This window comes from Hippoglossus hippoglossus, chromosome 5 (assembly GCF_009819705.1).
Source record: "Hippoglossus hippoglossus isolate fHipHip1 chromosome 5, fHipHip1.pri, whole genome shotgun sequence".
NCBI classification, from domain to species: Eukaryota; Metazoa; Chordata; class Actinopteri; order Pleuronectiformes; family Pleuronectidae; genus Hippoglossus; species Hippoglossus hippoglossus.
Window position 1 is genome coordinate 10104986 of NC_047155.1, and position 27992 is coordinate 10132977.

The following is a 27992-nucleotide window of genomic DNA, read 5'->3' on the forward strand; positions in this document are numbered from 1 at the left end:
TACCTATAAATAGGTATAAATTCTTAACAGTATAGAATATGATATGAATAAAAAAAAAGTAAATGTTTATAAATAGGTGAGTTTCACCAAAGAGGTGTAGATATGGAATAATACAAGTGTTGAAAGTAAACGGAGAACCACCAGTTGAGTTTTTACAGGCTTGATTTTATTTTAAATCGTTTCTTAAATATATTTATTGTACAGTTACAATAATGCAGTATAAAAAGCAAACGTTTCAGTTCATACCGGGTTGTTTCAATCAGCATCGGGGGGGAAATGAGACACTAGAGGGCAGTAGTTTTGCTTTTTGGCAACATTCTCCTGCACAAGGATTTTTTCCCCCCAGCTTTGAACGTTGGGGATCATTTAGTTTAAAAACACCAGGAAAATAAACAGAAGCTGCCATTTCTAGCTTATTGATTTTGACCTGATCAGTCGTAGATTAGTGGAACAGGATGTCATGTGCTGTTGTACAGTCAGATTGAATCAAATCCACATTAAGAAGGCCTGTCAGGGGACACAAGTACACCAGAACCACAGTTATATGATACTAGTTACTATGAAGGAGGACTGGTCTTTCTCTAAACTGATGAACCACACTCTGGGCTTGTGTGGTCATCTCCTATGTTAGAGGTAGGCAAGAAATAAAGGGATAAATAGTGGGGTCACAGGTCATTTTTAGGTGTACACAGATTTTACGGGAGAACATTTACCAATTCGCTCAGATTTATGGAATAAAACGTTAAAACCCACAGTGAAAATGAGCCACATTGTTACATTTCCCCACATGACACCAGCTCCTCGATCGAAAAACAGTGAACGAGCGAGTGTAATAATGTGTTTTCAGTCATTCTGAGGTTTTTGTATCCCCGTCATCCAAATGCCTTCAGTCATTTACACTTGTCTTTAAATACCTGCCATGAATCAAGTTGTTTTTTTCCTCTGTGGACAGGTCTAATTTTTCATTTTCCTAACAAACAGTGACTGATTCCTAAATATCCAATGCGCTTTTCACAAGCGTGCCTTTTTCGATGATACATACACGCATTAAAACACATTTCTTGTGTTTTAATACAATAAAACACTGCAATACTAGTATAAAAAGCCTGTCTGCCCTGAGTGATCCCACATGTGGTACGGACATACTGTGTCAGAGCAGACATATTGCTTTTTCCTTTCCCTCGTTCGCACGTTCCTCCTCTTTTCTCCTGTGATTCGATGCTCGGACATGAACAGCAGCTACAGTACATTCTACTACCATAAGCTTCTTGAGGTTCCAATAGAGTATAGCTCCACCTAATTAGAAACATCAGCACCTTTAAATTATACAATCTCACGTTTTTAAAAATTTGTTCATTGTACAGAGTCACATATTTACATCCATATTAAACTGCAAGAGTAGAAAATGGCAACATAATCCGAGTTACAAATATAAAAGAAATAAAAAAAAGAATGTAAACAACACATGGAAAAATGTAAACTTCTCCTTTTTAAGAAAAAACAAAAAGTAAATGGATTCACTGTAAATGAAGAATAAATTAGTCAGTGCATATAACGTTATGAGAGGATGTGACACGATGATCACGTGGACCACGGAACATTTCATAAATTAAGTGCAAGTTGCAACATCAGTGGACGTCAAGTAACGGTAGAATATAACAGAAGCCCTGGTAGGGGTTTCATAAACGTGTTGTGATATGACGCCTGTTTTCATAACGGAGACAGAAATACAAATTAACGTGGAAGATGAGAAGAGACGATGGTGGCTGTGGTTGATGTCGATGGCCTCTTTTGACTGAGGCCCCCGTCGCTGAGGTGTCAGAACAGAGGAGGCAGCTGCTCCGTCAGCTCCACTACTGCCCCGATTCACTTTCACGTCCCTGCGGTGCATTAATCTCAAACAGAACGTGCATGTTTCAGTTTCCAGTGTCTCAGAGGGTTTTGATCTCACTCACACATTTTTCCAGTAGATTTGTTCTGAGTTGCGGCTCGTGGACGAATCCTCACCTCCCGACTCTCTGCGGTGTCCCTGATCCCGACTCAAGCGTTCTCTAAGTGAGGGGGCGATCGAGGCCTTCAGAGGTCAGACCTGCCTGAGTCTGATGAGCAGGGCGGAGGTGTTGGGTCCTTTTCTCACCAGTTGGCTGGAGGTTGGCTGGGCTCGGCGCTGCCTGAGTGGTCCAGCTCTGCGCTGTCACAGTCGGAGTCGTCGTACAGACCCTGGTCATGGATATTTTGAGTTAGAGCAGCGACAGGTTCTTTAACATGGATCCACAATATCAGATTATTGAAGGGTGAAGTATCTGTCTGTGCTTCAGTATCCGTCAGCAGTCTGTTAGCTGAATCTGCATGCATTTACTATTACCTCAACCAAAGAGGGTATTTAGGTTTGATTTTAGGAGGATTGTGCAAAATTTACTGAAACGATTTTCTTGAAACCATTCAAGAATCCATTAACCTTTGGCACAGATCCCGACAAAAGGGCGGTCCCAGGATTTTTCTTTTACCACATTAAGAAGTGGTTTTTTTTTACATTTTCACAGATTTCCCAGGGAATAATTGTGGGATCTTAATGAAACAAATCTGGTATATTTATGGGACTTAGAGGTGATATCTATGAGTGTGTACTTTGAGTCAAGCTTTGGTGGTGCTCTACTGGGTGCAATTCTAGAACTGTATATTTGACTAGTAAATATTTTGTCTCCGTCACTTCACCTACCTCAAAGTTATGGTCGTTTGAGGCGAGCTGGGTCTTGACTTGTCGTAGTATGGCTTCCTTCTCAGACAGCCCGTCGGTGCCCAGCTGGGTCGGGTCAGACGGGTCGGCGGGAATCTCTGAGCCCTGAGACAGCAGGTCATCGCTCTTGTCGTCCAGACGCTCGTCGGTATTGGTGCTGACTACGTCCGGCGTACCGCTGTGGGAGTGGTCACTGGTGTTTCCCTCCTCGCCGTCCGACACCGACAAGTTCTCCGAGCTAAACGTGGACAGGGACTGGCATTTGGTCATGCTCACGGGACGCCTGAGGGAGAGAGGCGACACGTTCGTGAAACATTTCTACATAACGTCGTAGTGTTTGTGGATTAACAAGTGCTTCACAATAAAGGGACAAAGAGCCACGAGCATATTAAAACCCAACATTCTGCAGTTAAGTGAATGTGAAGTTGGAAGAAGCTACACTGGGAATTATTGTAACAGAGGTCACCAAACTTTCTTTAACATTATAAGATAAGACGTTTTTTCAACATTCATTGATTTCTCAAAGAATAATTTGTGTGTGCAATTTGCTGCAGATGTAAATAAAAATCAGGATCTAGTGAATTTAAATGAGGTTTCATGTGGTGACTGTCATTCTGGTTCTGTTAAATCTTACCGTCTTCTTGGCAGCTCCACCTCACTGTCCACTTCTCCTTCTTCTTCCTCTGACGACACGCCACGTCTCTGTGGACATTATTTATAGTCAGTATGAAATCCAGCGTTTATCTGCTTCACACCAGCACGACCCCAATGACATTCGTACACTTAAGCGGCCGGTAATAACACAAATGCAGCCTTTGCACGCTTTGAGTAAAATTTATCTTTCCTTCATTAATAAATCTTTTTAAAATGCTGGAGACTGCATGTTTTCTTAACTGGCAACAAATCAAATTAGAATGGTTTGATTTTCTAAAAGCCTCTCGGTGCTTAGTTTGCTCCTTTTTGAAAGACACAAGTCAAAATGATTTTGTGAAACTGGGCTGAAGAAATCCTTCTGTCGCTGAGTCTCACCTGACTGCGTGTCACTGCTGCCCTGTAGAGAAGCGCTGCAGGCGTAAGCCGCTGACTCCTGGGCGAGCGCGTGATCACCGTCCCATCCTCCTTCTCCTCGCTGTCGTGGGGAACGCGGGGGCTCCCGAGTACAGACGTCCTCCCCGCGGCTGCTCCCCGGCCGCACGGCGAGTCAGGGCTGCTGGAGAACGGAATAGAAGCTGCATCTTCGCTGGGCGTGTCACTTCGCGGAGGTGTTTGCGCCAGGTCGTCGGGCCCTACACCTACATTCGGCCCCTCCTCTGCCCCATCAGTCCTTCTGCTCTCCCCCAGACCGGCTGAGGCGCTCTGGCTGCCCACTCTGTCCAGCCCGGGCCTCACCTGCCCCTTCCTCCGGCACTCAGCCTCCAGGGTGGTTGAGATGAGGTCGGGGCTTGAGGAGGACATCTTCTTGAGCAGCATGTCATGCTGCAGGCCCCTGAGGGCCGCACTGGGGTCTAGATGGTGCTTGCTGCTGGGAACGGATGACGTGACATTGACCATTGCTAAAGACGAAGAGAGGGTGGCTTTCAGCTGAGCCAAATCCCCACTGCTGCCTTTTCCAGCCTTCCTGTAGCGGGGCTTTCCTCTGCGTGAGCGGCCAGGGGAGGTAGAGCCTTTGTTGGGTATCGTGACCTGGGTCATGGATGAGTCCAGTTTTGGGAGGATGACCTCTGACTTTAGCAAGTCTGGCCTGGAAAAGACAGGGACAGAATTAATTCAAAAATATCTATCTCATATCTATCAACTAGATCCAGAAATCTCTGTTTGTATATGGCTCGCATATCTCCAGAACCGTTCATCTTATCGGCTTCACACTTAGCATGTGTACTGTAAAGGGCCAACGGAAGTGCAGTGTCGAATTAGGTGTAATTTGGACATGTGATAAAATTGTATTAAACAGGCAGCAGAGGAGGCTGGGAATCATCAAGACAACAGCAACAAACACTGATTCTCCCATTGAGGTTCTGTGCACTGAATCAAGCTTAACTTCACTTTGAATAAACAGGTGAGCAGCTCTTTGTGCAGCAGCTGCAGCTCCAGGGTTCAGTGGACTGAGTCCAGCACTCTGTCTTTATTTGCCACGGCTCAATTACTGCAGGTCACATTTACAGTTTTAGAAAGAGAGCTGCATCACCACAGGCAAAGCAAACTATCTATTCCATACAGGCATGTCTAGAACAAGCACTGCACTGGTAGATTAAATTATTCAATACTTGTGTGATGTATTTTCTGTTACATTTCCCCCTGTGTCACTGTACGTTGCCTTGTGTCGGTGCATAAGCCCGTTTCTCTCACCTCTTGCTGTGCGAGGGCAGTTTCTGAGGTACGTTGCGTCTCTTCATCAGTTTCTCCATGGAGTTGGAGGAGGCTGACTGTCTGGAGCTGGGGTGCTTGAAGCAGCCCGGGTACTTCTTATCCAGCGAATGCTCCCTCCTGACGTGTAAACACAAAGCCAATATTCATTTAATGGACGTCGGTGGATACTCAGCACGGCAGAGGAGGGCACTTTGTTACATGTAATGGCCCTGTGTGACTGGACGTAATGGCCCTTTGCTTCACAGATAAACTTATCCATGCGTTTTCATAACAAATACGCTGCTTAACCAAAGTTCATGGATCACAAGCTGTTAGTCCAAAGTATTTGAATAATTAAAAACCCTACTTTTCCTAATGTTATGGCTGTAATACTTAATTTTCTCGAGACTGTAGAACCATATACTGCCTGACGTCTCGGATAGATTTGACTATTACTTTGAAAATCCTTTAAATCCGAGTGTTTTCATACTTGAGCAGTTCTTTCTCTTTGATTTCCAGCTGCAGCATGATGGCATTAAGCTCCATGTAGAGATTGTTGGCTCTCTCCAGCTTCCTCTCATAGTGCTCCCGGATGTCCAGTGCATGTCTGTGTGGAGAGGGCAGAGAACAGAGGGATATAAAAACACAGACGCACGCACTCAATAGCTGCATCTGTATCGCAAGATGTCCGTCCTCTTTACGTGCCCCTCATTCCCCCCCGTTTCTGGGCTCACCTCAGTTCTTCTCTGCGTCGTTTGATCAGCTCCTCGTCCAGCCGGTGGATACACGTCCCCTCGGATTTGATCTGCTCAAAGTGGTGCCTCACCTCGTCTCTCCACTCCACCTGGTGAGACAAATAAAAAACATGTCTATCAGAGAAAGGTTGAATATTTCACCATTTTACAGTTGGTAATTTAAAAAAGGTACCACTACTACGATCTACTACCGATACTTTCCCGGGATTAATTGTCCGCTGTATATGTCTCCTCTGTCACTGCGAATAAAACAGTACGATAACCAGAGCCAGCCAGAAAACGATAGGCTGCACTTATGTAATACAAAGAATAATCGTCGTAGGTGCTTCTCTGTGCAGCTGACGAGAGTGTGCCAACGGGTCGGGCCGGTTTCAGACAAAAATGTTAAAATAATATCCGGGTTCGGTCTCTTTGGCTGAGCTGTCTACTTGATTTCTTACACTGCAGGTCACAATAATCTGAAAAACATCAGGCTCGGGTCGGGTTGGGAAATAAAAACAGAATGCTCAGGTTCGAGTTGGGCTTGGTTAGTTTTATCTCAGGCTCAGATGGGTTTGGACAGGAAATTGCGGCCCCAGCTGGAAATGCAGGATCAATACAGGAATTTCATCCATTCCTGCATCTTCCATCATGATGATATATGCACATATACTGCACATAGCCATATTGTACATTTGTACCTTTATTTTATAGATTAAATTAAAAGTTTTGTACTTCAGTACTTTGCTTTATCTGTTCCCCCTGTTTTCTTTTACTCTATTTCTTTGTTATGTGCCAAACACGAAAGCAAATTCCTTGCAGGTTGAAAACCTACGTGGCAATAAATTTCACGATATTAACAACTGAAGATATTTTTCATTGAGATTAAATTTCATTGCACGTCAGCGTAGTAAAAAAAAAAGCTCTTAATTTGCAGAATGAGGTTCGTGTGTATCGTTGGGACCAAAAGCCATTAAGCCGTCAGATAGTAATCAATACACAGGGAACAATACTAAACATGGACTGACATGACAAGAACACACGCACACACACAAAAATGCAGTGTGGGCATTTTCTTGTTCACGTTGAAGTGCGACAGCTGTTATCTGATCCCTGTCATATCGGGACAGAGGAAGTCAGATATATGAGTGTGTGCACGTACACGCATGTGTGTGTGTGCACGAGGGAGGCTGTTCTTATTAAGCTAATGGACTCTGTGCACTCTTCTACGTCTCCAGTCCGCTATTTCTCCCTCCCTCGCTCTCTCTCTCTCTCTCTCCCTTTGCTCTCTGCTCCCTACCATTAAAGCAATCAATACACTCTGGCAGAAAAGACTTCTTTCCAACGTCACAAGAAAAATCCATTACGGGGCAGAGACAAGAGGAACCAGGGAGGGCAGCAGGGGGGGGAAGGGGGACAGGGAGAAAGAAAGGATCAAGGATAAGTGGAGGGAGAGAAAGAGGTTTGTGTTTTGCATCATGCACCAAAAAAAAGAAGAAAAAAAAACCTGGGGAGGAGGCGGCTGCAGCTGAGACCAAACAAAATCGCATTTATTTTCTGTGTTTGTGTGCAAGCTTGTTTCTCATGGTTTTGCATGCATTAGATATATCTGTGGTTTTATCTTCCACTCAATTATACTTTTCTCAGTCTCTCGTCCTTCATCTGTTTATTTTTTGCACTTGTCTTCCACATTTGTCATGGGGCCCCATCCCCCACCCAATCACAGAGAGGCACGCCCTCCCTCCCCGTCGCTCAGACCTTCTCATTTTTCGATGTGATGGAGGTTGGAGAAAGGTTCTTGCTTCGACCACAAATCAGCACTCGTGTGTGACATGGAACAAAGAGCAAGGAACCAACAATAATTTGTTGTGATCGAAATGACAGGTATTATTATTGGGCTCCCGAGAGGCCTGGGGGCCCCCGAGCAAGCTGCGCGCTCTGCACAGCCTGAAATCACCGCGGTGGACTGGAAACAAATGACAGCGTCTTGACAACAAAATGACTATTACAGATACTGGATGTTGTTGACAGGAGGTTTTCTAGTAGGGAAACATACAGAGGTCAGTTCTAACCTCGTCTGTTGTCCATTTATCTGTTTAAATGGCTGCGACTATGACGTTAGAGGTGATTGATCTCAATGTAATTGAAGTATATTGAGCATATACAATATTGAATATGTGCAGTATTGTGTATAAATACATAATTGTCTAATTTCTCTGTAATATGTAAACTGGCAAATGATAAATATTTAAAAATTAAAAATATAATGAAACAATTTTCACAAACTCATAAATATCAGTCCACTACATATGATGGATTATTTTCATCAAGATCCATGAATTATTCGAAAATGTTGAGAAACGCGCAATCTCACACGCAATCTGCACCCTGATCTGATCTGATCTTGGTAATTAAGGTGGTTTAGAGATAAAAAGACAGGTTCACATTTTTTAATATTGACATGTACATTCATATGAAATGGTTATTTCCTGCTCTATTTGTTCTCGCTTAAATAATATTGGACACAAATTCTTAAAGTTCAGGTGAAGCTAATATAAACCCACAGAAGCCCCTTAAGTTAAATTGAAGTTTAAAGGGATTTCAGTGCAACATTTTCCCTTCGTGTTTCCTCCGCTGCAGCTCACTGACGCTAAGGCAATCTTTCCCAGTTGACTTGTAAAGCGCAGACCGTTGAGGGACAGAGGGAGCTTACCTGAGACTGGAAGTACGTTTCCTGTGGAGTAGATAAAATATCTGCTGAGGCGATGTCCAGGTGCAGGAGGATCTGTCGGAAAGACGGCCTGTTTCTTGGCTTGCAGTTCCTGTGAATGGATTAAATCACGTTTTAACCAGAGACACTGAAACAATGTAATCTCTCATTCTCTTATCATTTATTTAATAGGGATAGTGCTCATTAACCTTAATTAGTTAAATGAATAGGCTCATTTTCATCTATAGCCACTAACCTGAAATAAAATAAAATGACCCATCTTATCTGATTACAGTTATCTATGGAGGATTCATGTGTATTCGAAATACCGTCCAAACTAAGTGTACAACAAGCCTATGATTAAAACACTGATAAAGACATGCAAATAACCTGTGATTATGATACTACACCAGATAATAAAACACAAGCAGATAACCCACGATGAAAATACTGAACCCGACAGAAAGAGGGAGAAAAAAAACAACTAGGTCATACAAAGTGTTCCCTCTTTATGAAATATCCCTTTCACTCTCTCACCCCTCTCATCTTATTACATTATCTTACAGATGAGCCCTCAACTTTCTGTTTCCACCTCACTCTTCTTCCCTCCATCTCTCTCCTCTCCTCGCTCCCTCCCTTCTCTCCTCCTCCCTCCCAGCCTTCTCACCAGCATTGCCGCAGGAGCAGCTTGAAGCTGTCTGGACAGCTATCAGGCACAGGCAGCTGCAGACTGTTGTTGCCCACCCCCCAGATGATGGCGGATGAGTCCACATCCTTGTAGGGCACCTCTCCGGTCAGCATCTCCCACAGCACCACGCCGAACGACCTGCAGAGAGACGTGTGACACATTTTACTTTCAGATACACTGATAAAGATGTGAAGTGAATGGATGAAAGACAGCAGGATGGAAATGTTTGGTGGAGGAAAACCTTTTATCTGTAAAAATATATATCTTCAACGATAAAAGCATTTGATGCAAATGCCTTGAGTAGTTTAATCAGTTTAAATTCAGTATTTTTGTAAGTTTGATCAGTGGTATCAATATTCTGTCATTGTTAACGCTGCAGAGTTACACTGATAATAATAATACATCCCAGCTCCAGGAAACAGTTGGTGAAAAATCATTATGATTCCCAAACTTTTCCAAAAGGAGATGTCTCATTGATGAAACACTGAACTGTTTTGCAGGGGAGCGGGGGAGCAGGTCCATCGGGATGGTAACTAAGGAAAGTCTGTTGTTGCTGACTCTCAGTGTTGCCATGGTGATCATGTGCCATATCCAAGGTGCCACTAGCATCACATGAAGCTCGGATGGGCCATGTGATGTGGGGTTTACATGTGTATTTTTAGATGCTCTTTATTTCCTTGTATATGATTTATCATAATATGAATACAAAATAAGTATAAACATCTTTTTAGTTTAGCACCAGATTGAGTACCTGGTGTATTTCTATACAGTATGTTATCATTTAGAAATATCATTAATTCAGTGTGTTATCTTAAAGTAAGAATACATCAATATGAAAATACTAGATGGATGGATGGATGGATGGATGGATTTTTTATTGAAAAGATGACAGTTGGACTGAACTGGACTGAGTTAAAGTTAGTAAATCTAACATTATTTTAAAGATTTCGTAAATTATACAAATTTGTCACCTGAATGTGTTCATGTTAAACTCCATCTCCACTTTGCTTCAGCACAGCCGACTACAAATTAATTCACACGATTTTAAACAAAACTGCGCAGTATACACCCATGCGTAGCTTGCTTTCTACATCAAAAGCTTTTTAATCCTATTTTCACTTCCCTGCTAATGCACTGCTGGCCCTGGGCCAAACCATCCGCAGGGTCGGACGGTTATTCCAGCCTCTCCTGAGCACTGCAGCATCTGGCAAATCAATTATTAAATTAGCCAGCGTTCCTTTCAGGACGGAGAGCGAGAGTGATGGAGGGATGCAGGATGGGAAGAGGGAGCGAGCGAGAATGTGCTGGGGGAGATCAGGGCCTCACCCAGGGCAACCCATCAGCTATGGCAGAGACCCTACAGAATTTCATGTAATGAGATATTGTACATAATACTGAATAGATTTTCTGGAAACATGATCCTGTGCTCTACACTGCCGCAGACTGTACCTAATGAGATTCTGTGTGGATTCAGCCACAGATAAGAGAAATCACGAGAGCTGACCAATCCGACAAGGACAGTTCAAAAGGAAGCAGAACACCTACCAAATATCCACCTTCTCCGAGACGGGCTCGTTGCGGATGACCTCGGGGGCCATCCAGGCCACCGTCCCAGCGAAGGACATCTTGGTGCTCTTGTCGCTGAGCTCTTTGGACGTGCCGAAGTCAGAGATCTTCACTGAGTCGTCGTAGGTGATCAGCATGCTGGAAGTAAACATTGGAGGACATTCATCAAGTTTGAGTTTACCTGATTGACTTCATATATGTCGAAAAATTAAGAACTGATTAATGAGATCAGCTGAAATCAGAAACTTAATAACCATCCCTCCATGGTTGGTAAACACCTCAGTAGTGTAGCAGTTAGTGTTTTTGGGGGGATAGAAATTTGCACATTAATCATAGCATCTAAATTTGACAAATCAGTGAAACTTTCTTAATCAGACCTACGGATGGTCGTCAGATAAATCTTAGAGGGATGGGGCGTGGGCCAGGGAAGATCCCAATTACTTATGATTCAGATCCGGTTACAGGGACAGATCCAGGATGTCAATTTCTTTCTTTTTTGTTTAAGATATTTCCTGAGCATTTCAGCCTTTATGCGATAGGACAGAATGTGCATGGGAGAGAAAAAAGGGGGAGACATGCAGCAAAGGTCCATGTGGGAACCAAACCTGTGGAGGACTCCAGCACCAGTACATGGGTCACCCACCAAACCAGTTGAGCTGTGAAGCACATCTTTAACATTGTTATCAATTTCTAAGGAAATAATATTCATCCAACATAATTATGGTGCTGACATCAATTAGTTTATTCAAGTTGATGATCAAAAACCGTATCTTTTTCCTTTTATTTCTCTATCATAAGAGCTACACAGACTATTAAGAGGATCGTTTGGTCTTGGTGAATTTATGCATTCCACTGGTTTATCTCTCCCCCCCCAGGTCTTCAGAACTTACTTTGGTGACTTGAGGTCTCTGTGGATGATCTTGTGGAGGTGAAGATAGTTCATGCCCCCGGCGATCCCCATGGCCCAGTCCATGAGCAGGGAGGGAGTGATCTTCCTGCCTGCTCTCAGCACCTCGTACAGCTGTCCCTGAGCACAGTACTCCATGAGGATGCAGTAACATGGAGCCTGGGTACAAATACCTCTGAGAGTGGAGGCAAATGTGTAGAGTATGTTAGGATTAAAAGGTCTTCAGAGATTTTACGCTATAACGTGAAGAAATGGTTACAGCCACTCACAGTAGGTTTATAAAGCTTCTTAGTAGACAGCTATTCTTTCTACTAACCTGAAGGTGATGATGTTGGGGTGTTTGAGCTTGCGCAGGTGCTTGATGTCAGTCTCCTTGATGTTTCTCACTTTCTTGACAGCCACTTCCTGTCCGTGCAGTTTGCCCAGGAAGACGGCGCCCTGAGCTCCGCTGCCGACCCACTGCAGGTCGGATATCTCCTCGAATGGGACCTCCCACGCCTCTGAGATAGGGGAAGGAGATACAGGCAAAGTGGTGGGTGAGGTTGTCGGCGTAGTAACATATTGATTCATGTTATAGAACAAAGGGAGGATTGTATAAACTGATCACATGTCAATTTTGCCAATTTAAAATCAATCAAAATCATCATCTTAAGAGCAGGAGATGATTATTACTGCTATTATGTTGAACATCTTTAATGAGCAACAGAAATGTATCTTAAGATGTTTACTTTATTCACTTTAAACATTTCGACATTTAAACACACACAATACAACTAGTGTGTACCAGCATTCATTGTCCCCAGAGGATTTGTCCTATAATGGTCCTCTGACATCTCTAGCAGCATCATGAGGATGACATTTCTGGTGGAGCGTGAAATATCTTGACAGCTATAAAATATATTCAAGGTCCCAGGAAGAAAAACCTTAAGGTCAAATTTTTTATTTGCCAAATACTTTGGTTTACAGACGTTCAACCTCAGCTGTACTTTGTGTTTACAGCTAATTTGCAAAAGAAAGGAAGCTCACTTGATAACTTAAACATTACGGCTAAACACTAGCATGGTAGTATTGTTATTGTGAGCATGTTAAGTTGCTAGTTGTGGTTGTAGATTCTTGGTCTTGGTTCAGATTTTCAATTTCCGCATTGATGTTGTAATAATTTCTTCACTATCACCTCTGCCAAGAAGGGTATGTTTCTGATCATTTCATTTGGTTTGGTTGTATGTTAGCTGGATTAGGCAACATACATTTCCATAGAGCTTCCTACAAGGTTTATACATCTTAGTTAATTTGATGTCTATCTCCTCATACTTTACTGGTATATGTTGATGTGATGCTGAAATGAAAAAGAAAGATTTCATAACTAAACATCAGATATAAAGCACCATCACATAAAGCTGTCATATCTTTACATCCGGTGACAATAAAACCTGTTGTAAGCCTCGAAATCTGAGCCAGAGTGGAAATCTTGTTCTGTAGTTGAACCTCACCCCAACCTAAGACTCGTACAGGCGGACAGACAGGGAGCTCTAATCTTCTGTGGGTAAGCCTCCTCAGCCTCCTAAATCCTGCTTAGTGCCATTGTGGGGCTGAGGCAAAACAGGGGTCCAACGCACAGGAGGGGGTTGGAGGAGGGAGGGGATTTAAGGGCCTAATGTGGAAGTACGGTGAATAGAGAGGTGGAGGGGAAGTGTTGGTGGTGGCCGGTGTGTGTGTGTGTGTGTGTTAAGAGATGAGATGGGAGGCGGATTCCCCACGGGTTGGGGGGGGTCCATGTGGCCAAAGACAGACTGTTAATACAGAGAATATTTACAGCCTGCTCTGCTGCTGTTCTTAACCAGGAGGAAGACGACTCAGACTCATTTATCACATTAATAAGAATGATATGAATGATTAATGGTCATCAGTAATTGATGGTTCTGCATCTAATGAGCCCCTCAAATCTCCTACAATAAAGACCAGATCTGTTAACACCAGAATTTGCTTCTTATCTGCTTGTTTTAATTGGAAAAATTGAAGGGAATTTACCACATCACCCCCCCAAACCCTCCAGAATCAATAAATACGAGACAATTTCCCTGCTACTACATTGTTCCTTCCAATCAACGCTTAATAATAGGGCATTGTCCCATGTTAGGCAGCCAGTCAGCTGATACACCCCTATTTATTTCACTTTCATAATATCCGTTGTTGCTCTCCTCAGCGCGTGCGACTCCCTGTGATGCTGCACAGAGGAGGGGAGCAGCGAGGTGCAGATGGGCTGGGAGTGATAAGAGCGAAGGATGAAAAGGAGAGGAAAGGAGACAATGAGATGTGGGAGGAGGAGGGGAGCGGAGGGGAGATGTGGAAGTCAAACGGGCGATAAAATATCAGGACGCTGTAAAGACGAGGAGAGAAATAAAATTGCCACCTTCATTCGTCTGACGCGGAATTTATTTGATCAAGTTTGTTTTTTTGGCATCTTATATGACTTTACTTGTTAATTTAAAGTGTTTCTATTTGAGGACATGTGTATGTGTGTGTGTGTGTGTGTTCATCCTTGGGCACATGCTCACGTGTGTGTGTGTGTGTGTGTGTGTGTGTGTGTGTGAGTGTGTGTCAGGTTTTTGCGTTAATAGAGATGAGAGGCGCAGGGTCAGAGCGTGGCCATGCATAATTCATGAGGCAGATTTGGCAGAGGAGTCCCGGGGGAGCTCTGCACTATTGTAGTGGCAGCAGACATAAACAACACAGCGTCACGGGGAGCTAGTTTCATTGGGGGGGTGGTAGTCGTGGGAGGGAGCTGGCGTGGGCACAGGCAGGAGAGAAAATGAGGGGAGGGGGCCATCAGGGGAAAATAAGCCCTTTGCAGCTTTGATAGAGTCTCTCTCTCTCCCGCTGCAGCTCGCTCGTGTCAAAGAAAGTGTTTGTTTACAACGTGGCCTTTGTGGGAGTCATTTTTCTCCCAACTAGTTAATGTAATTAAACTGCAGGATAAGATCATTTCATTAGCATATCAAAGCCTTGGACTGGATTTAAATGAGAGCCAGTGGCTGCTTTTATTGGAACATTAGACACAACCACTGATCCCAGTGTGAATACAGTGTTTGCATTGTGTGCTGAAATAAATTTGAGTGCTGTACTTACCATCCAGGTTGTGTTTGTGCTCTGTGGAGTACGCTTTGCCAATCATAGTCCAGACAGGACGCAGACATCCAAACAACCCCTCCAGAAACCCTCCGCCTCCTCCGGTGGATTGGCACTGTAGCCTGGCGGCGTCCGCCTGGCACCTGAGAGCGCCGCCGTCCGCCTCCTGCCCCTCGCCCTCTGTCCTCCCTGGACACCCATCATGCTCATGGAGCTTCAGGACACTGTTGGCAAAGTGCTCCTGTTGCTCATCGCCCGGTGTCTGGTTGTGCCCGCCAACAGTCTGACCCTCTCCTCCACCGCCCCCAGGCTCCACCTCGCCCCCGGTGTCCATGGAGAGGACGTTGCGCAGGACGCACTGAGTCGGGGTCAGGTCCATTTCCGGGGTGCATGGTGTTTCCGCATCGAGCCGCCGGAAGGATGGAGGATCAGAGAGGGGAGAGTTGAAGGCAGAGAGGGAAGGAGAGGGGGCACGAGATTCAAGAACGAGCGCCATGACGGGACTATGGTCATCCGAAGAAACAAGAGAACTGGGAGCCTTGATGGGACCAAACATAGAAAGAGAGGGAGAGAATAAAAAAGAGGATGGAAATCATTATAAATCACAGCAGAGTCATGAAGGTTGATAAAGCTGAATTGTGGGTCTGTAGACGGATGTCATCTCTGGAAGATGATTATTTAGGCCTCCTAGAAATAGAAGCTTTTCTATAACTTACTGACAAGTGGCAGAGAAACTCACTGGAGTGATTGTTCTGTACCATTAACATCAAAAGCACATTCAGACTTTGTAGCTCCTCTGATTGAGGTCATTTTTTGTTTTGCTGTATCAGTCATTGCTGTGTAGTGTTCTGGGACTTGACAGTGGTCTGTAGTGAAGGGAAGCATTTCAGTGAGTATGAGGCTCAGTGGAAAAGATAAACTTCATGCATAACATGACAAACATCACTGAACAAAGATCACATAAAAACATTTTCAGCATTTCTATTAAGGTATATCTTGCTGCACCACAGGCAAAGTGAGTATAGTGGTTGTGTGTCTATCATGTGTGAGCTGACAATAACCAAAGAGTCATGATTTATCTGATATTAAATCAATACTAGAACATGAGACATGATTCAGGATGTGGATAAAGGACAAAAGAGCCGGTCCGGCCTGGACCATAAATCTTAGAACGCCTCAGTTCACTTACTGCCTACGATGAAGGGCACGGTAAATGAAATGAGACCCTGCTCTTGAGCTAACCATATATAAGTGTCACAGCATACAAGTAAATGAATGAAATAATTCTACACCTCATACTATGACTATAATAGTATTGCAGTGTTAAATGACAAGTCCCTGGTGCAGAATGGGGCCACATCTGGTGATTAACATTCCACATTGGAGCAATATCCCCGCTGCATTAAAATGGATGAGCTCAGATGATGGATGCATCATGTTGAGAGACGACTGCGAGGCTCTTTAAGGCTCGTCGTTTCTCCAAGGACGACAGCGTCTACACACTGAGCGGAGAATGAAGCCAACGTTTCCTTTCAGAGGGGTTTTGACGCGAACCACTCGTCCTCTGACGAGCAGGACGAAGACCTGACATGTTTTGAACCTGCTCGGTGAAATAATGATACAAATCAAAACCAGTGTATAGCTGCAGTGCTAGAAGATCAAATCAAATCCTAAACATGGGGCTGGGGATGATCAGTTTCCTGATCATCTGGTGATTGTGAGGTTTTACTTCATCTCTTGTTGATGTCCTACTCAGTTTGGAGGTCAATATGAATTAGATTACTCATCCTAAATGCATCTGCATGCTATTACAGACGATTCTATTGACTTTCCTTCAGTGACAATACCTCTGATTAAAGTCACTCTGCTGGCATCTGATGGATAGGCTATTAGCCGACTATGCCATGATACCACTATACTTGTAGTTCGATATGGTAAGGTCTCTGCCTAATGTTAAGTCCCTTGAGATATTATATGTTGTGATTTGACCCTATACAAATACAATGCAAGTGAATTAAATATCATGCTGTTATACATCTGTACATCTATAGATGCAGAGAACTGCACGGCCATCTGCAATGAATGAACAGGATGAGAGAAATCATCCAGGAAAGACAGAGCCAGGATGATTCATTAGCACAGCCACAACCCTAAACCCCGTAAAAAGGGATACAATCCTCCTCCTGATTCCCTGCACTGACAGAAACCCAACCACTGAGACACATCTGGTGTCTGCAATCTGGAATAATCACACATCATCCACGTCCCACTGATCCTGTCTCCTAATGGTGCTGCTCTCACTCCATTTATTCTGGAGGTATCAGCTGCAGGAGCTGCAGGAGCAGGCTACGCTCCGTTGCAGGCCAGTGCATTGTGGATGTAGTAGCTTGTGCTTGTGCGCATCGTCGTGTCTCCTCGGGACCTCCTGCGGTTAAAGATGCATCAGTGGCGCAAACACACCATTGCAGCTTGTTATTTTTCATTCTACGCGCAAAAATAAAAAATGAAGAGGACGCTGCGTAATTCTGCGCTAGGACCTGCTGCCATGTCTCTCGTCTCTACCTGCGTATCACGCCAATGAAACGGTTCCTACCTCAATGCAGATCCATTGCTGGTGAATTCAAAAAGCTTATTCCACTTTGGTGTATTCTAACAACAGCCACCTAATGACAATTCCTTTTCTGGGGTTGTCGGCAAAATCAGCATCCACACCCTCCTCTTCCTCCTTCATCCAGCCGTGTAGCACCGTGTTGAAGTCTTCTCTCCCGCGGACAGTAAACACGCACACAGCTCCCTTGGTTTTTTTTTTCCTTTCCTATTACACCTCCTCCTCCACCTCCTCCTTTTCCATTCTCCTCTGAGGATGCGATGTGCGCACACTCAGGAATTTATACGGCCACCTCACCTATAGTAAACACCCCAGCGGAGAGAGAAGAAGGAGAGAGAGAGAGAGAGAGAGAGGGAGGGAGAGATGGGAGGAGGAGAGGATGGAGGAGAGGATGGGAGGGGGTGGCCAAGTGCCGGCGTCCAACCAATCGGAGGAGAGATGTGCCGTGACGCGCGCAGACACGGGGCAGCCGCAGGTAAACGTGTTTATGTGACAGTGAGGCTATACTCAGAGAGAGGAGGGTGAGGATGAAGGGGTGAGGGGGTGAGGGGGTGAAGTTGGTCAGCCGGTGAGTGAGGTGATCAAAATGATGTCATCCACAAAGCATGAAGCCATTTGACTGGACAGCGCCACGAAAATCCCCTCAAACCCTATTAAGACCCTATGGAGTGTGATTGGTGCATAATCTGTGAGCGGCAGTCTGCCACAGAGAGGGAAGGACACTTTTCTTTTATCATCTTCATCTTCATCTTCTCCAATCTATGCTGACCCACTTCTCTGAGACAGGAGAGAGATTAGGACTCATCGGCACACGCGAGCAGCTAAATGGGACTTTTCCTAAGGCGTGATTTGTTTCCCTCAGCGACTTTAATTAACCTGGATGAAATAAAACTTTTAACGCGTGTCTCGTGATCTGTTTGAAGTTTTATTTTTCTGAATAATCTAGAATATTCCTGAATAGAGTGCATACCTCCACCAAAGCCCGACAGTCCCCTTACATTTAATCAAGTTGCACCAAAGTTCACACACTTATAGATTTCAGTTCCCTTAATATGTCTGACTTTTTTCCATCAAGATTCCATTAATTATGTTATCAGAGAATGCTTAAAAACGCCCAATGTGACATGTTAAAGAAAGTGATAAAAACAATTCCTGGATCCGACCTCGATCAGGATCTGAACCAAAATGTAATAGATTCTTCTCCCGACCCCAGACCACATGGTTCTTCCCAGTTTCATGGAGATCTGCTGGTTGTTTGGTGTAATCTTTATTATAACAAACAAACGAACAGGGGTAAAAACATAACCTCCTCGGTGGAGGTAACAATACAGAGAAGATGTGCATTTATGTTTACGTTGGACGTTTAAAAAAGTTAGTTTTCTTAATTCGAGTTCTATACCTATGGTTGTGTTTTCTTTTTATTCATAGTTATTTCTGATAAAGTTTAAACTGTAATAAGTCAAGTCTCAACTACATTACAACTACACATAGTTGAGTAGTCTGAGGAATCATTGCCAATACTTTTTAAAGTATATGTATCTGCTGATATATACATTTTTTACTCCCTAATATCAGTATCCCCAAAAATTCCATATTGTTGGGCTCTAACTACAACCTCGTCTTCAAAACACCCTTTTACTATTCAGGTATTATTACTAAGACTGAATGTGCCACCTCACATAAAGTTTTTATCACTACACCACAGTCATATAGGCCAGATTCCCCCCCCCCTAAATCAATCACAATCACAATCACATTTTCAGATCAATATGTCAGTTCAGAAACCACTGACAGAACATCTGCTGTATAACATGGGGAACATCTGAATGAATGCTAAATAAATATTCAATATTTCCTTTCTTTTCAAGCTTTTAAGACAAAATTGAAGAACCATTCCTATTATATTGAACATTTCTGGGGGGTTTTTTTAGCATTTCAAAGGAAAATGGACACTTAAATCATCCCCATTAGCCAATGTACGATACAAAAGAAACTGGCTGCCCCAAATCACCCAGCTCACATATTCAAGTCAGGGAAATCCTGCAGGATGGTGACGGATGGAGAGTTTAACTCTGCAGGCCCACTGGGAGGTCATCAAATCACTGCAAACATGAGAGAATCTCCCGAGACCCAAAACATTTGGCTGACAACACAGGAAGATGTGCGTTTGTGGAACAGCTGGGGATCCCGCGTCTGAGCCGTGTATTTACAGAGAATCTAGATGGTTGTAGCGACATGACCCTTTTTGAGCGCTAAATCCAAATCCAGCCCTTAACTCCCAGATTAAGCTCATGTTTAAGCCCGTAACGATGACCTCATCGTGCCGCTTGTAGACAGCAGGGGAAACCCCAACTATGGTGCATGGACAAACTGAGAAACCTGCAAGCACGCAAGCACTCACAGCCCCCCCCCCCCCTTCTTTTCCCTCTTTGCTTTGCTTTATGAAATCCTGATGAAAACAGATCTGAGTTAGATACCTCAGGTGAAATCACTGGAAAAATAGATTGCTTCTGTTTTGATGTTTTCATTTTGAGTCATCCTCACGCCATCTGCTCTGAATCCTTGCCAAGAAAAAAAAAAAAGATATTTCCCTTTTTAATCAGTTTGTGTGGCGGTCTATGGAGTAACACAGAAGCAGGCTCAACCATAGCAATTGTTTTTTTTAAATAATACTATATTTTAGACCCCATTTTAGACCATTTTGTATTATTTTGGACCTACTTTGATACGAGTAATTACATTTTCCACTAAATATTTCATGACATAAAGTGTCACGGTGGGGAATTCTCATGGATTAAGGTCTCATTTGCTGCATTTGTAAATATTTAATTGCATTATGCATTTAACTCCGTTATTTTTGACATTATCAAATTCCTGAGCCAAAATATGATTCATTAAAATTTCATGTAGGTTTTAGTATAGAATTCAAAAATAATGTGAGAAATGAAACCAGCAGCTTTACTCATTCTTACTATTTTACACACGTCCTCTCCCTGTACTCTGTCTCAAGGCAGTTTGAATGGAGCCACACGTCCTCTGTTCTATTTCCATCTTTTTTCTTAAAAACTTTCTCCATGATTTATTTATCGGTGCTTGTAGCTGCAGCTCCTCATCATGGATGTTTCAGGCCTCCGAGGATCTGCCTCTGATGTCCACCAGCGCAGCTTCTGTTCCTTCGTCTGTTGTGGTTACTCCAGCAGAATGAGCGCCGCGGGGTACCACTCCTTATCAGATACAAACTACAAATCTACAAAGTGACAGCTTTTCAAAAAATGATATTCAGTGGGACTCACATTGATTTAAAAAAAAGAAATACTGCACAGTGGATACTGATTGAGCTACGTTCGTTTTACTGTCAAAACTAGAAGTGCAAAGCTTCAATCTGACTACAGCAGACACAGAGAGAGGTCTGCATGTAAATGGCTGACGTAAAATGCTGCATTGTTTGGCAACATGCCTCGTATCTGTAGGAGGGATTTGACAGAAGCCTGCAGTGAGGGATGTGGAGAAGAATGTCATGTGTACCTGCCTCTGAGTGTGAGTGTACAGTATGTTGTGTGAGGCCCGGTGCCAAGCGGTCACAGATTGTCCCAGTATGATTGAGGTGGGAGGGGGTAGAGTGCAGGTGTGTGTGTGTGTGTGTGTGTGTGTGTGTGTGTGTGTGTGTGTGTGTGCGGTTGGGTGCAGACTATGGAGACTGAGGGGGAGGGCAGCTCCTGGCTCTGTGGAGAGCCTATTTATGGATCCTCATTGAGAGCCCCTTGTGTTACTCATTGTCACTTTCCCTCGCACTGTGGTGAATAGGCGGCCAATCATCAAATCCACTCAACTCTGGTCCTGAAGGGAACATGCACAAAGATAATTGGCCCTCTGCTCCGACACCATATTGACTGAAAACCAACAGCAGAGATATTCCTTTAGATTTCTGATTAAAGAAGCAAGGGGAGTGTGTGTTAGTGTGTGTGTACTAATGTGCACCAACATCAAGTGAGCCCTTCCTGTCTGTGTGGGCAGGGGGGGGGATGCTGATATGAGACAGTGTTGTCATCCATCAGGTTGCCACTGCTGTGTTTTCATCCATACAGTCAACTGATGGGATTCGTTAAGATTGGCGCCACCCATGTATTACGGATATGGCGGTGAGGGGAGGTGTTGTGAGCGCATGTGTGTGTGTGTGTGTGTGTCAGGGGGGGGGGTCTCCATTTCAACAAGATGATCTCACCTCCTGTCTGCAGCTCAGGAAGAGGAGTTTTCATTCATAAAGTTCATCCATTCACACACACACACACACACACACACACACACACACACACACACACGACCGGCGCATATCTCCCATTGGGACGCTTGAGCCAATGAGGCAACACTCAGGTGAGATCACCGCCGGACGCCAAGATCCGTCTTCCTGTTTCAGAACTCTACAAAGGATGAGTGTTTATTGCCTCTCATCATTTTGACCTTCTGTGGATTACAGCACCACAGACTCAGGAGCGGAAAGAAGACGTCATGTATAAAACCGACTGACACTTATTTGATAACAGAGATAAACATTCTTTAGTCTATAGTCATAAACTACACAACAAGCGACCAACACTAACATTAAACATTTTCAGACATGAACTGTTAAAAAATATCTGGAAAATTCAGATTGTCAAGGTCAGACGAGTTTACAACAACAGGAAAATGTCCAGAGCGTGGGGGGGGGGGGGGGGTCTGGGTAGAGCAGCAGGAGGATGATGACATGATGCATACATTCTGGTGTATTTGTTCACAGGACATCAACACCACCATCACCCGTTATCACCAAAAGCTCTTCGAATCTCATTGTAGTCTCCTTTTACGTGGCACCTCTTCTTCATCATCAGATATTTGTATAATCATTTTTCACGTGTGCGTCTGTTACAAACGTCATCAACACGCCCACTCACTCACTGTGAATATCTTGGACATGTCCCTGCTGTATTCACACATGGGCTCACAGCGGATTCAGACATTTGAATTCTTATACACAGCTCCGCTGGAAAATTTCTGGTGTTTTCAGATTTAAAGACATTTACAGGGTGAATGTGTTGACATACAGCAGGGCCGCCCAATTTAACAACTTCATTCTCCTCTTATTCTGAAAGTACTGGAAAATCCTCAATGTAATGACTATAAAACATACATTTTGTGCAGCTACAAAGTACACAACCAGTGTGCCGGTGGGAGTTTTCACCAACACTAGCACATGTCCCGTCCGAAGTCATGCAGTTAGGTTAATTGAAGACTCGAAAGCTGCTTTCAGACGTGCACTGAAGTCAGAACTCAGACATTCCCCGTGAGAGCCTCCGGACTTTCTGTGGACTTTTTTCCGTCCAGCCCCTTAAAGTAAAGAGTAAAAACTCCACAGAAAATCCAAAGGAGCCGAGAACACAGAGGACAGCGAGTGTGTTGATGATGTTTGTAACACGCAACAGGCGTAAAAATGAAAAAGAATACAATAATGTGGTGATAAGGGTCGATGTGCTCCTGCTGCGTTGTTCATATGTGGAAGGCAAACCCCCAGAGAAAGTCCGGACCCAATTCTGTCGACATCTTCTGGAGTTCATGTGTTTAAAATGCCCGTAAGTGTTAATGTGAGTGTGTATGGTTGTTTGTCTCTACTTGTCAGCTCGGCAATAAATGAAATAGCGAAGAGTCCACCTCTCGCTCGATGCTGATTGGCTCCGGCTCCACACGACCCTCAAGGGATGAGCGGTATAGACGATGGCTGAATAAATATTTACTACATTTTGTATGAAGTGAGCTGATGAATAAAATCGTGGCACCCTTTTTTGAAAAGCATCCTCACTTTACTTTCAATGTCTAAAACTTTGTCCCTGCGGATGGAGAGGGAACCAGAGTGAGTCATTCTGGCATGTTCTAAAATATGCTAATCCAACATTTAGATCAAGCACTGCTTTGATCTTCCAGGGAGAGTCGAGATGCATCTGATTTCCCTTTGAAACCTCGGCGGGGCGATAAGCCAGCCAGGCAGCCTGCTGCGTGCGGAGAGCCGCCGGCAGCAGCCCGGTCGGGACAGGGTTAATAACAATAAAGGGGAGGTTGGAGAAGCCTTACCGAAAGTCACATGGTCTGTGCCGGGAAGGGGCGGAGGAGGGGGTTAGAGGAGGAGATGGAGGGAGGGAGAGAGGGATGGAGGCTGGTTGGGGAGGGGACGGGGAGGAGTCGGGAGCGTGTTGCCGTAGAAACAGAATCCTCGGTTGGCTGGTGTGAAGTCAGAGCTGTAATACCAGGCGGTGACTGCAGTTAGATGCTGCTGGTGGTGTGAGGTGGGTGGATGGGAGGGGAAGGAGGGGGAGACGAGGGAGGGAGGGGGAGACGAGGGAGGGCGGGGGGGTGAGTCACACGGGAGGACGCGCTCTGCATTCTAATGGATGGACGGACACACACACACAGACACACACACACACAACACAAACACCTTGGCTACGTCACCTAAACCTTCAACCCTCCGTCTCTTTCCCGTCGTATAAACTCGTGTATCTCTCCACTACTGTTATATACAGCGCCATGGCTCAGCGTTATCCTGCTGCTTTAAAACATATAATTAATTCATTATGCCGATGGAAAATCCATTAGCGTGCGTCTTGGTGGCTTCAATTGCATGTGCTGCGGATCGAGGGCATCTATTAGAGGGAACCAAATGCTTAGACGGGCCAGTAAACTATAGCCATGTAATTGGTGACGGTATAATTGCACAGCACACGTGGCAATTAAAGCGATAATATGTGTAAACCACGCTCAAGATTATCATTGGATTAACTACACTTCCCAAATGCCCTTGAGTGTAGAGGCTCGGCAGCTGTTACAGGGGAAGTGTTAATAATTATGTTGACGATTTTTTTTTTTCAGGCTGTTGTTTTGCGGGTCTTCTTGGTTTTTTGGGCTGCAGGGAAGTTGGTTTGTATCTCATTAGGTTGAGCTGTGGAGAAACTGCTCGTGCTAATGAACTTTTCCTCTCCGGGTGCAGGACGAAGAAGCAGCAGCAGCAGCTCGACTAAACGGATATTTTGTCAAGCGCACAATTCCAAATCATAACAATTAAAAATAAGAATGTATGTGAGATTTGTTTTGCTTCGGGGTCGACTCATTTTTTCGACTCAGAGCAATTCATTTTAACAGCCAAAGGACTCGGCTAATGTTTAACCAAATGTGTAAAATCATTAATTACACCTATGGATTCTGGTTTATATTGAAAAACGTCACTTATGCCTAATTTACAATCTACAGGAATAGACAAACAGGACCAATAAGACCTGGTCATTGAATATTGTTATTTTGATGTAAATGTCCTTTGCAAGTTGACACCATCTTATTATTTATGTTTTACTCTCAGGGGATATTTAGTTAAGTCTAATGATTGAACCTTTAAGAAAAAACCTATTTGTCATTAACATAATCAATAGCAACTAGAGATAAATAATCTACAGCTTCTGCACAATGTAAGAGGCTTTGAGTATAAAGTGACTACATAGTATTGTTTTTAAAATATTGTATAAATAAATGTTCCCTGTGTTTCCTCTTCAGGTCCCGTCAGGGCAACATACAGTAGATCCAGCAGCTGAAGAGCAGCCACTGCAGTGTTATAACTCAGGGGACTGTGACGTACACTTGCCTCGTAGAGAATAATTACTTTCTGACCGAGCGCTGCCTCGCACTTCCTTTTAAGGGAAGCTGGGGCAGCTTCATTTCCCGTCAATGCTGTGTGTAAACCTGGAAGCAGCAGGGAAGATCAAAAGTGTCGTGACGTTCTCTCTGTCACCGCCCACATCTGTATCTCATGGTTTGTGAGCCAATGGGGGAGCAGGCTCACTGGCCGGTCAGCGATGTAGGAGGCTGGCGTTTGTACCTTATCTCAGAGCTTGTTTATTACCGCTGTGCCTGTGACTGTGACTCATTAAATTTTTGGGAAAAAGGAGCAGCTACAGTTCACCCTGAGGCAAAATCTACTGTTTACCCCCCTGAATCTTCATGCTTCAGATTCTCAGTGTATTTGTCTTTCTCCTACTCAGACTGTTTGATTTACATTTACTTTTACACATCTGAAAGGAAGTTTGTGTATTTCATGAGAAAAACAAAGACGAGAGAAATATCACAAATAATAAAATACATTTCGTGTGACAGAACCCAACAGAAAAGGTACTTGCCAAAGTGTTACACAAGTCCAAACAAAGAACAAAGAGATTTTTAAAGCTATAAATCTAAGGATTCATAAAATATAAACAACATTTATTCTGAAACCAGATTATATTTTGTGTGACAACAGCCACAATAGCCTCCTATACCTGGAAAAGCAAAGAAAAAGGGTTTTATAAGCCATCAAAAATAAAGCAAGCTGACATTTAAGGGCACAAACTGTACGGTACCGCTCCACCTGAGGCCGACCTGACCTCTGATTGCATCACATCGTATTACAGTGGTACAGAGGAAACACAAGGAAAAGGAAAATCGAATGGGCAATAAAGATAGCTACAGTTTTTACAATATTTTTAAATGAGGACTTCGGCTCCTACCCCATCATTTTGTCATTACGGTCAAATAAATTAAACATTATATGTAAATTAGACGTCTTGTCGTAGAATGTTCTTCCTTTGTTTAACTAATTTATGTTTTACTCGACTTCTGATGGCGTCACTGTTCTGTTATGACTGTGCTCTATATTTAGCTTGGACTCCATCCACCAGGCCTTTAGTAAATAAATCTGAGACCTTTTTTTTTATTTCCCATTTTTAATCAAACAATCATCTTGTGTCATCTCACATTTATGTTTAAGTCTGAATGGGACGTTTGGCAGATACACGACTAACAAAACCGTGTCATCGCCCATCACACTGAACATATGACCTAATATATGCAGAATAATAAAGAGGCATTGTTTCCACATTTGTATTCTGGAGGAATAGCAGTCGCAGATTATACAGAGTTATGCTAATCACCCACTTGACTGGATCCCATATTAAGAGTCATTAATTCAGCTGAAGTAAAGAGGCTAATTAGTATTTGTGACAAAACAGTGATGGAAGTGATGGCACGTCAAGAATGGCAGGATGAGACAGATCATTGTTCAGAAAAACGAGTGGCTAACATAAAAGAAACATCCTTTGTGTAAAATGAGGGGGGAAGTTCAGAGCGGTGTGTCGGTGCAGTGCGCTGTCCATGGTGCTGATCAGGAGCTGTGAAGCCTGTTGGTTCCTGCAGGTTTCAACAAGTTACATTCTAAGACCTTTTAAAGACCATAAAGGATGGAATTTAAAACCCATGAATTTAAACCCATGTCAAATACGACAGATATGAAGGAATATCGGAGACCCAGAATCACTATTATTGAAGAAGACGTGTGGTATCCAAGTGGAGCATCGTCTCCAAACTACAGGTTGAGACAGTAGGTATCAATAATCTCACAGTCAAGCCGAGTGTGCAGAGATAAATTCTGACCGGTGTGTCTGAAGGTCAGTTATCAGATTATAATATTGTTCTCCTTATAATATTGTTATATTTACACACTACCCACAGCAACACAACAAAACCCGGAACCACACAAGCACAATTGAAGTAAAGTTTGATGAACATTAACATACTTGTTACCACACATAATATTTTAACATATTCCATTCAGATGATAGAAGTTAAGATGTTTTTTAAAAAAAATTAAGCATGTGATTTTACCTGTGGATTTGAATAGGACATTTTAAAAATGTCCTGACCATAGTAATCAAAGATTCCCTCACTCATGTGGCCTTGTCTTAAAATAGTTCATTAATAATTTAAACAGTGAATAATAGTAATAAAGTTAATAAGCATTTTTTTTGTCTTATCAGCAAATCAAATTGTGAGTGTAATAGTATCTCTCTATTGACATTGGTATCTTATTTACTCTACTTACCAACACCGCTGTAGGTGATTTGTTTTTAAGTAGAACTAAGGCAAGATTTCAGCTCATTACAACAAGACAGAAGGGGCTGGATCCGTGTCCATCGACCCCGAAGCACCCCCACTCCACATGCATGATGGACTGGTCCTATTGGCTGATGTTATGGATGAATTCATGGCTGATCAAAGACCAAGCAGCTCAGCAGAATTACTGAACCACAGCGCCACCTGGCTGCTGTTCACCTAACCTGCGTCTGCACCACACATTCGACTCCATAGATTAAAATCTAAGAGCAATACAGTGACCCCCCCCATTGTGCCCAAATACAGACATATTACATTTCGTCTCATACCGCCTGTCTGTGCAGCCGCATTATTACTGGTGCATCACAAACATGCAACATCAGACTGGTGCATTCCCACTGATTCCCACCGAGCACCATCGGAAGGGATGATTCCTTCCTGTCATTAGTCTGGTAGAAGACCTACCTCTCTCGGGCTCCGTGTTGATGAATGACGTGAACAGACTGTTTGTTTTCCACTGGTGAGTCTGTTTACCTCCGAGCTGTTTATCCAGACGACCACAGGGATCCCATCTGGATCATTTACCTTGGCAATAGGTGATATCGCGAGAACGAGAGTTGGGAGGTTGAGTCGA

The 27992-nt window shown here is 43.6% G+C and overlaps 1 protein-coding gene across 2 annotated transcripts; it reads right to left on the reverse strand.

Moving 5' to 3' along the window:
- Positions 1 to 144: 144 nt before the first annotated feature.
- LOC117761905 (mitogen-activated protein kinase kinase kinase 12-like) lies at positions 145 to 27939 on the reverse strand. 2 transcript variants are annotated; one of them, XM_034586238.1, is made up of 14 exons: positions 27824 to 27939; positions 14815 to 15352; positions 12005 to 12188; positions 11672 to 11863; positions 10761 to 10919; positions 9195 to 9353; positions 8531 to 8639; positions 5818 to 5927; positions 5574 to 5690; positions 5084 to 5221; positions 3767 to 4478; positions 3372 to 3439; positions 2720 to 3020; positions 145 to 2220 (listed from the first exon to the last, which is right to left on the reverse strand). In XM_034586238.1, the coding sequence occupies exons 2-14, from the start codon at positions 15308 to 15310 to the stop codon at positions 2134 to 2136; spliced, it is 2832 nt and encodes a 943-aa protein (XP_034442129.1). In that variant the 5' UTR covers positions 15311 to 15352; positions 27824 to 27939; the 3' UTR covers positions 145 to 2133. The 2 variants fall into 2 exon arrangements, with proteins under 2 accessions (XP_034442129.1, XP_034442128.1); XM_034586237.1 differs by lacking the exon at positions 27824 to 27939 and adding an exon at positions 17410 to 17766 and having other exon boundaries at positions 14815 to 15355.
- Positions 27940 to 27992: the final 53 nt, after the last annotated feature.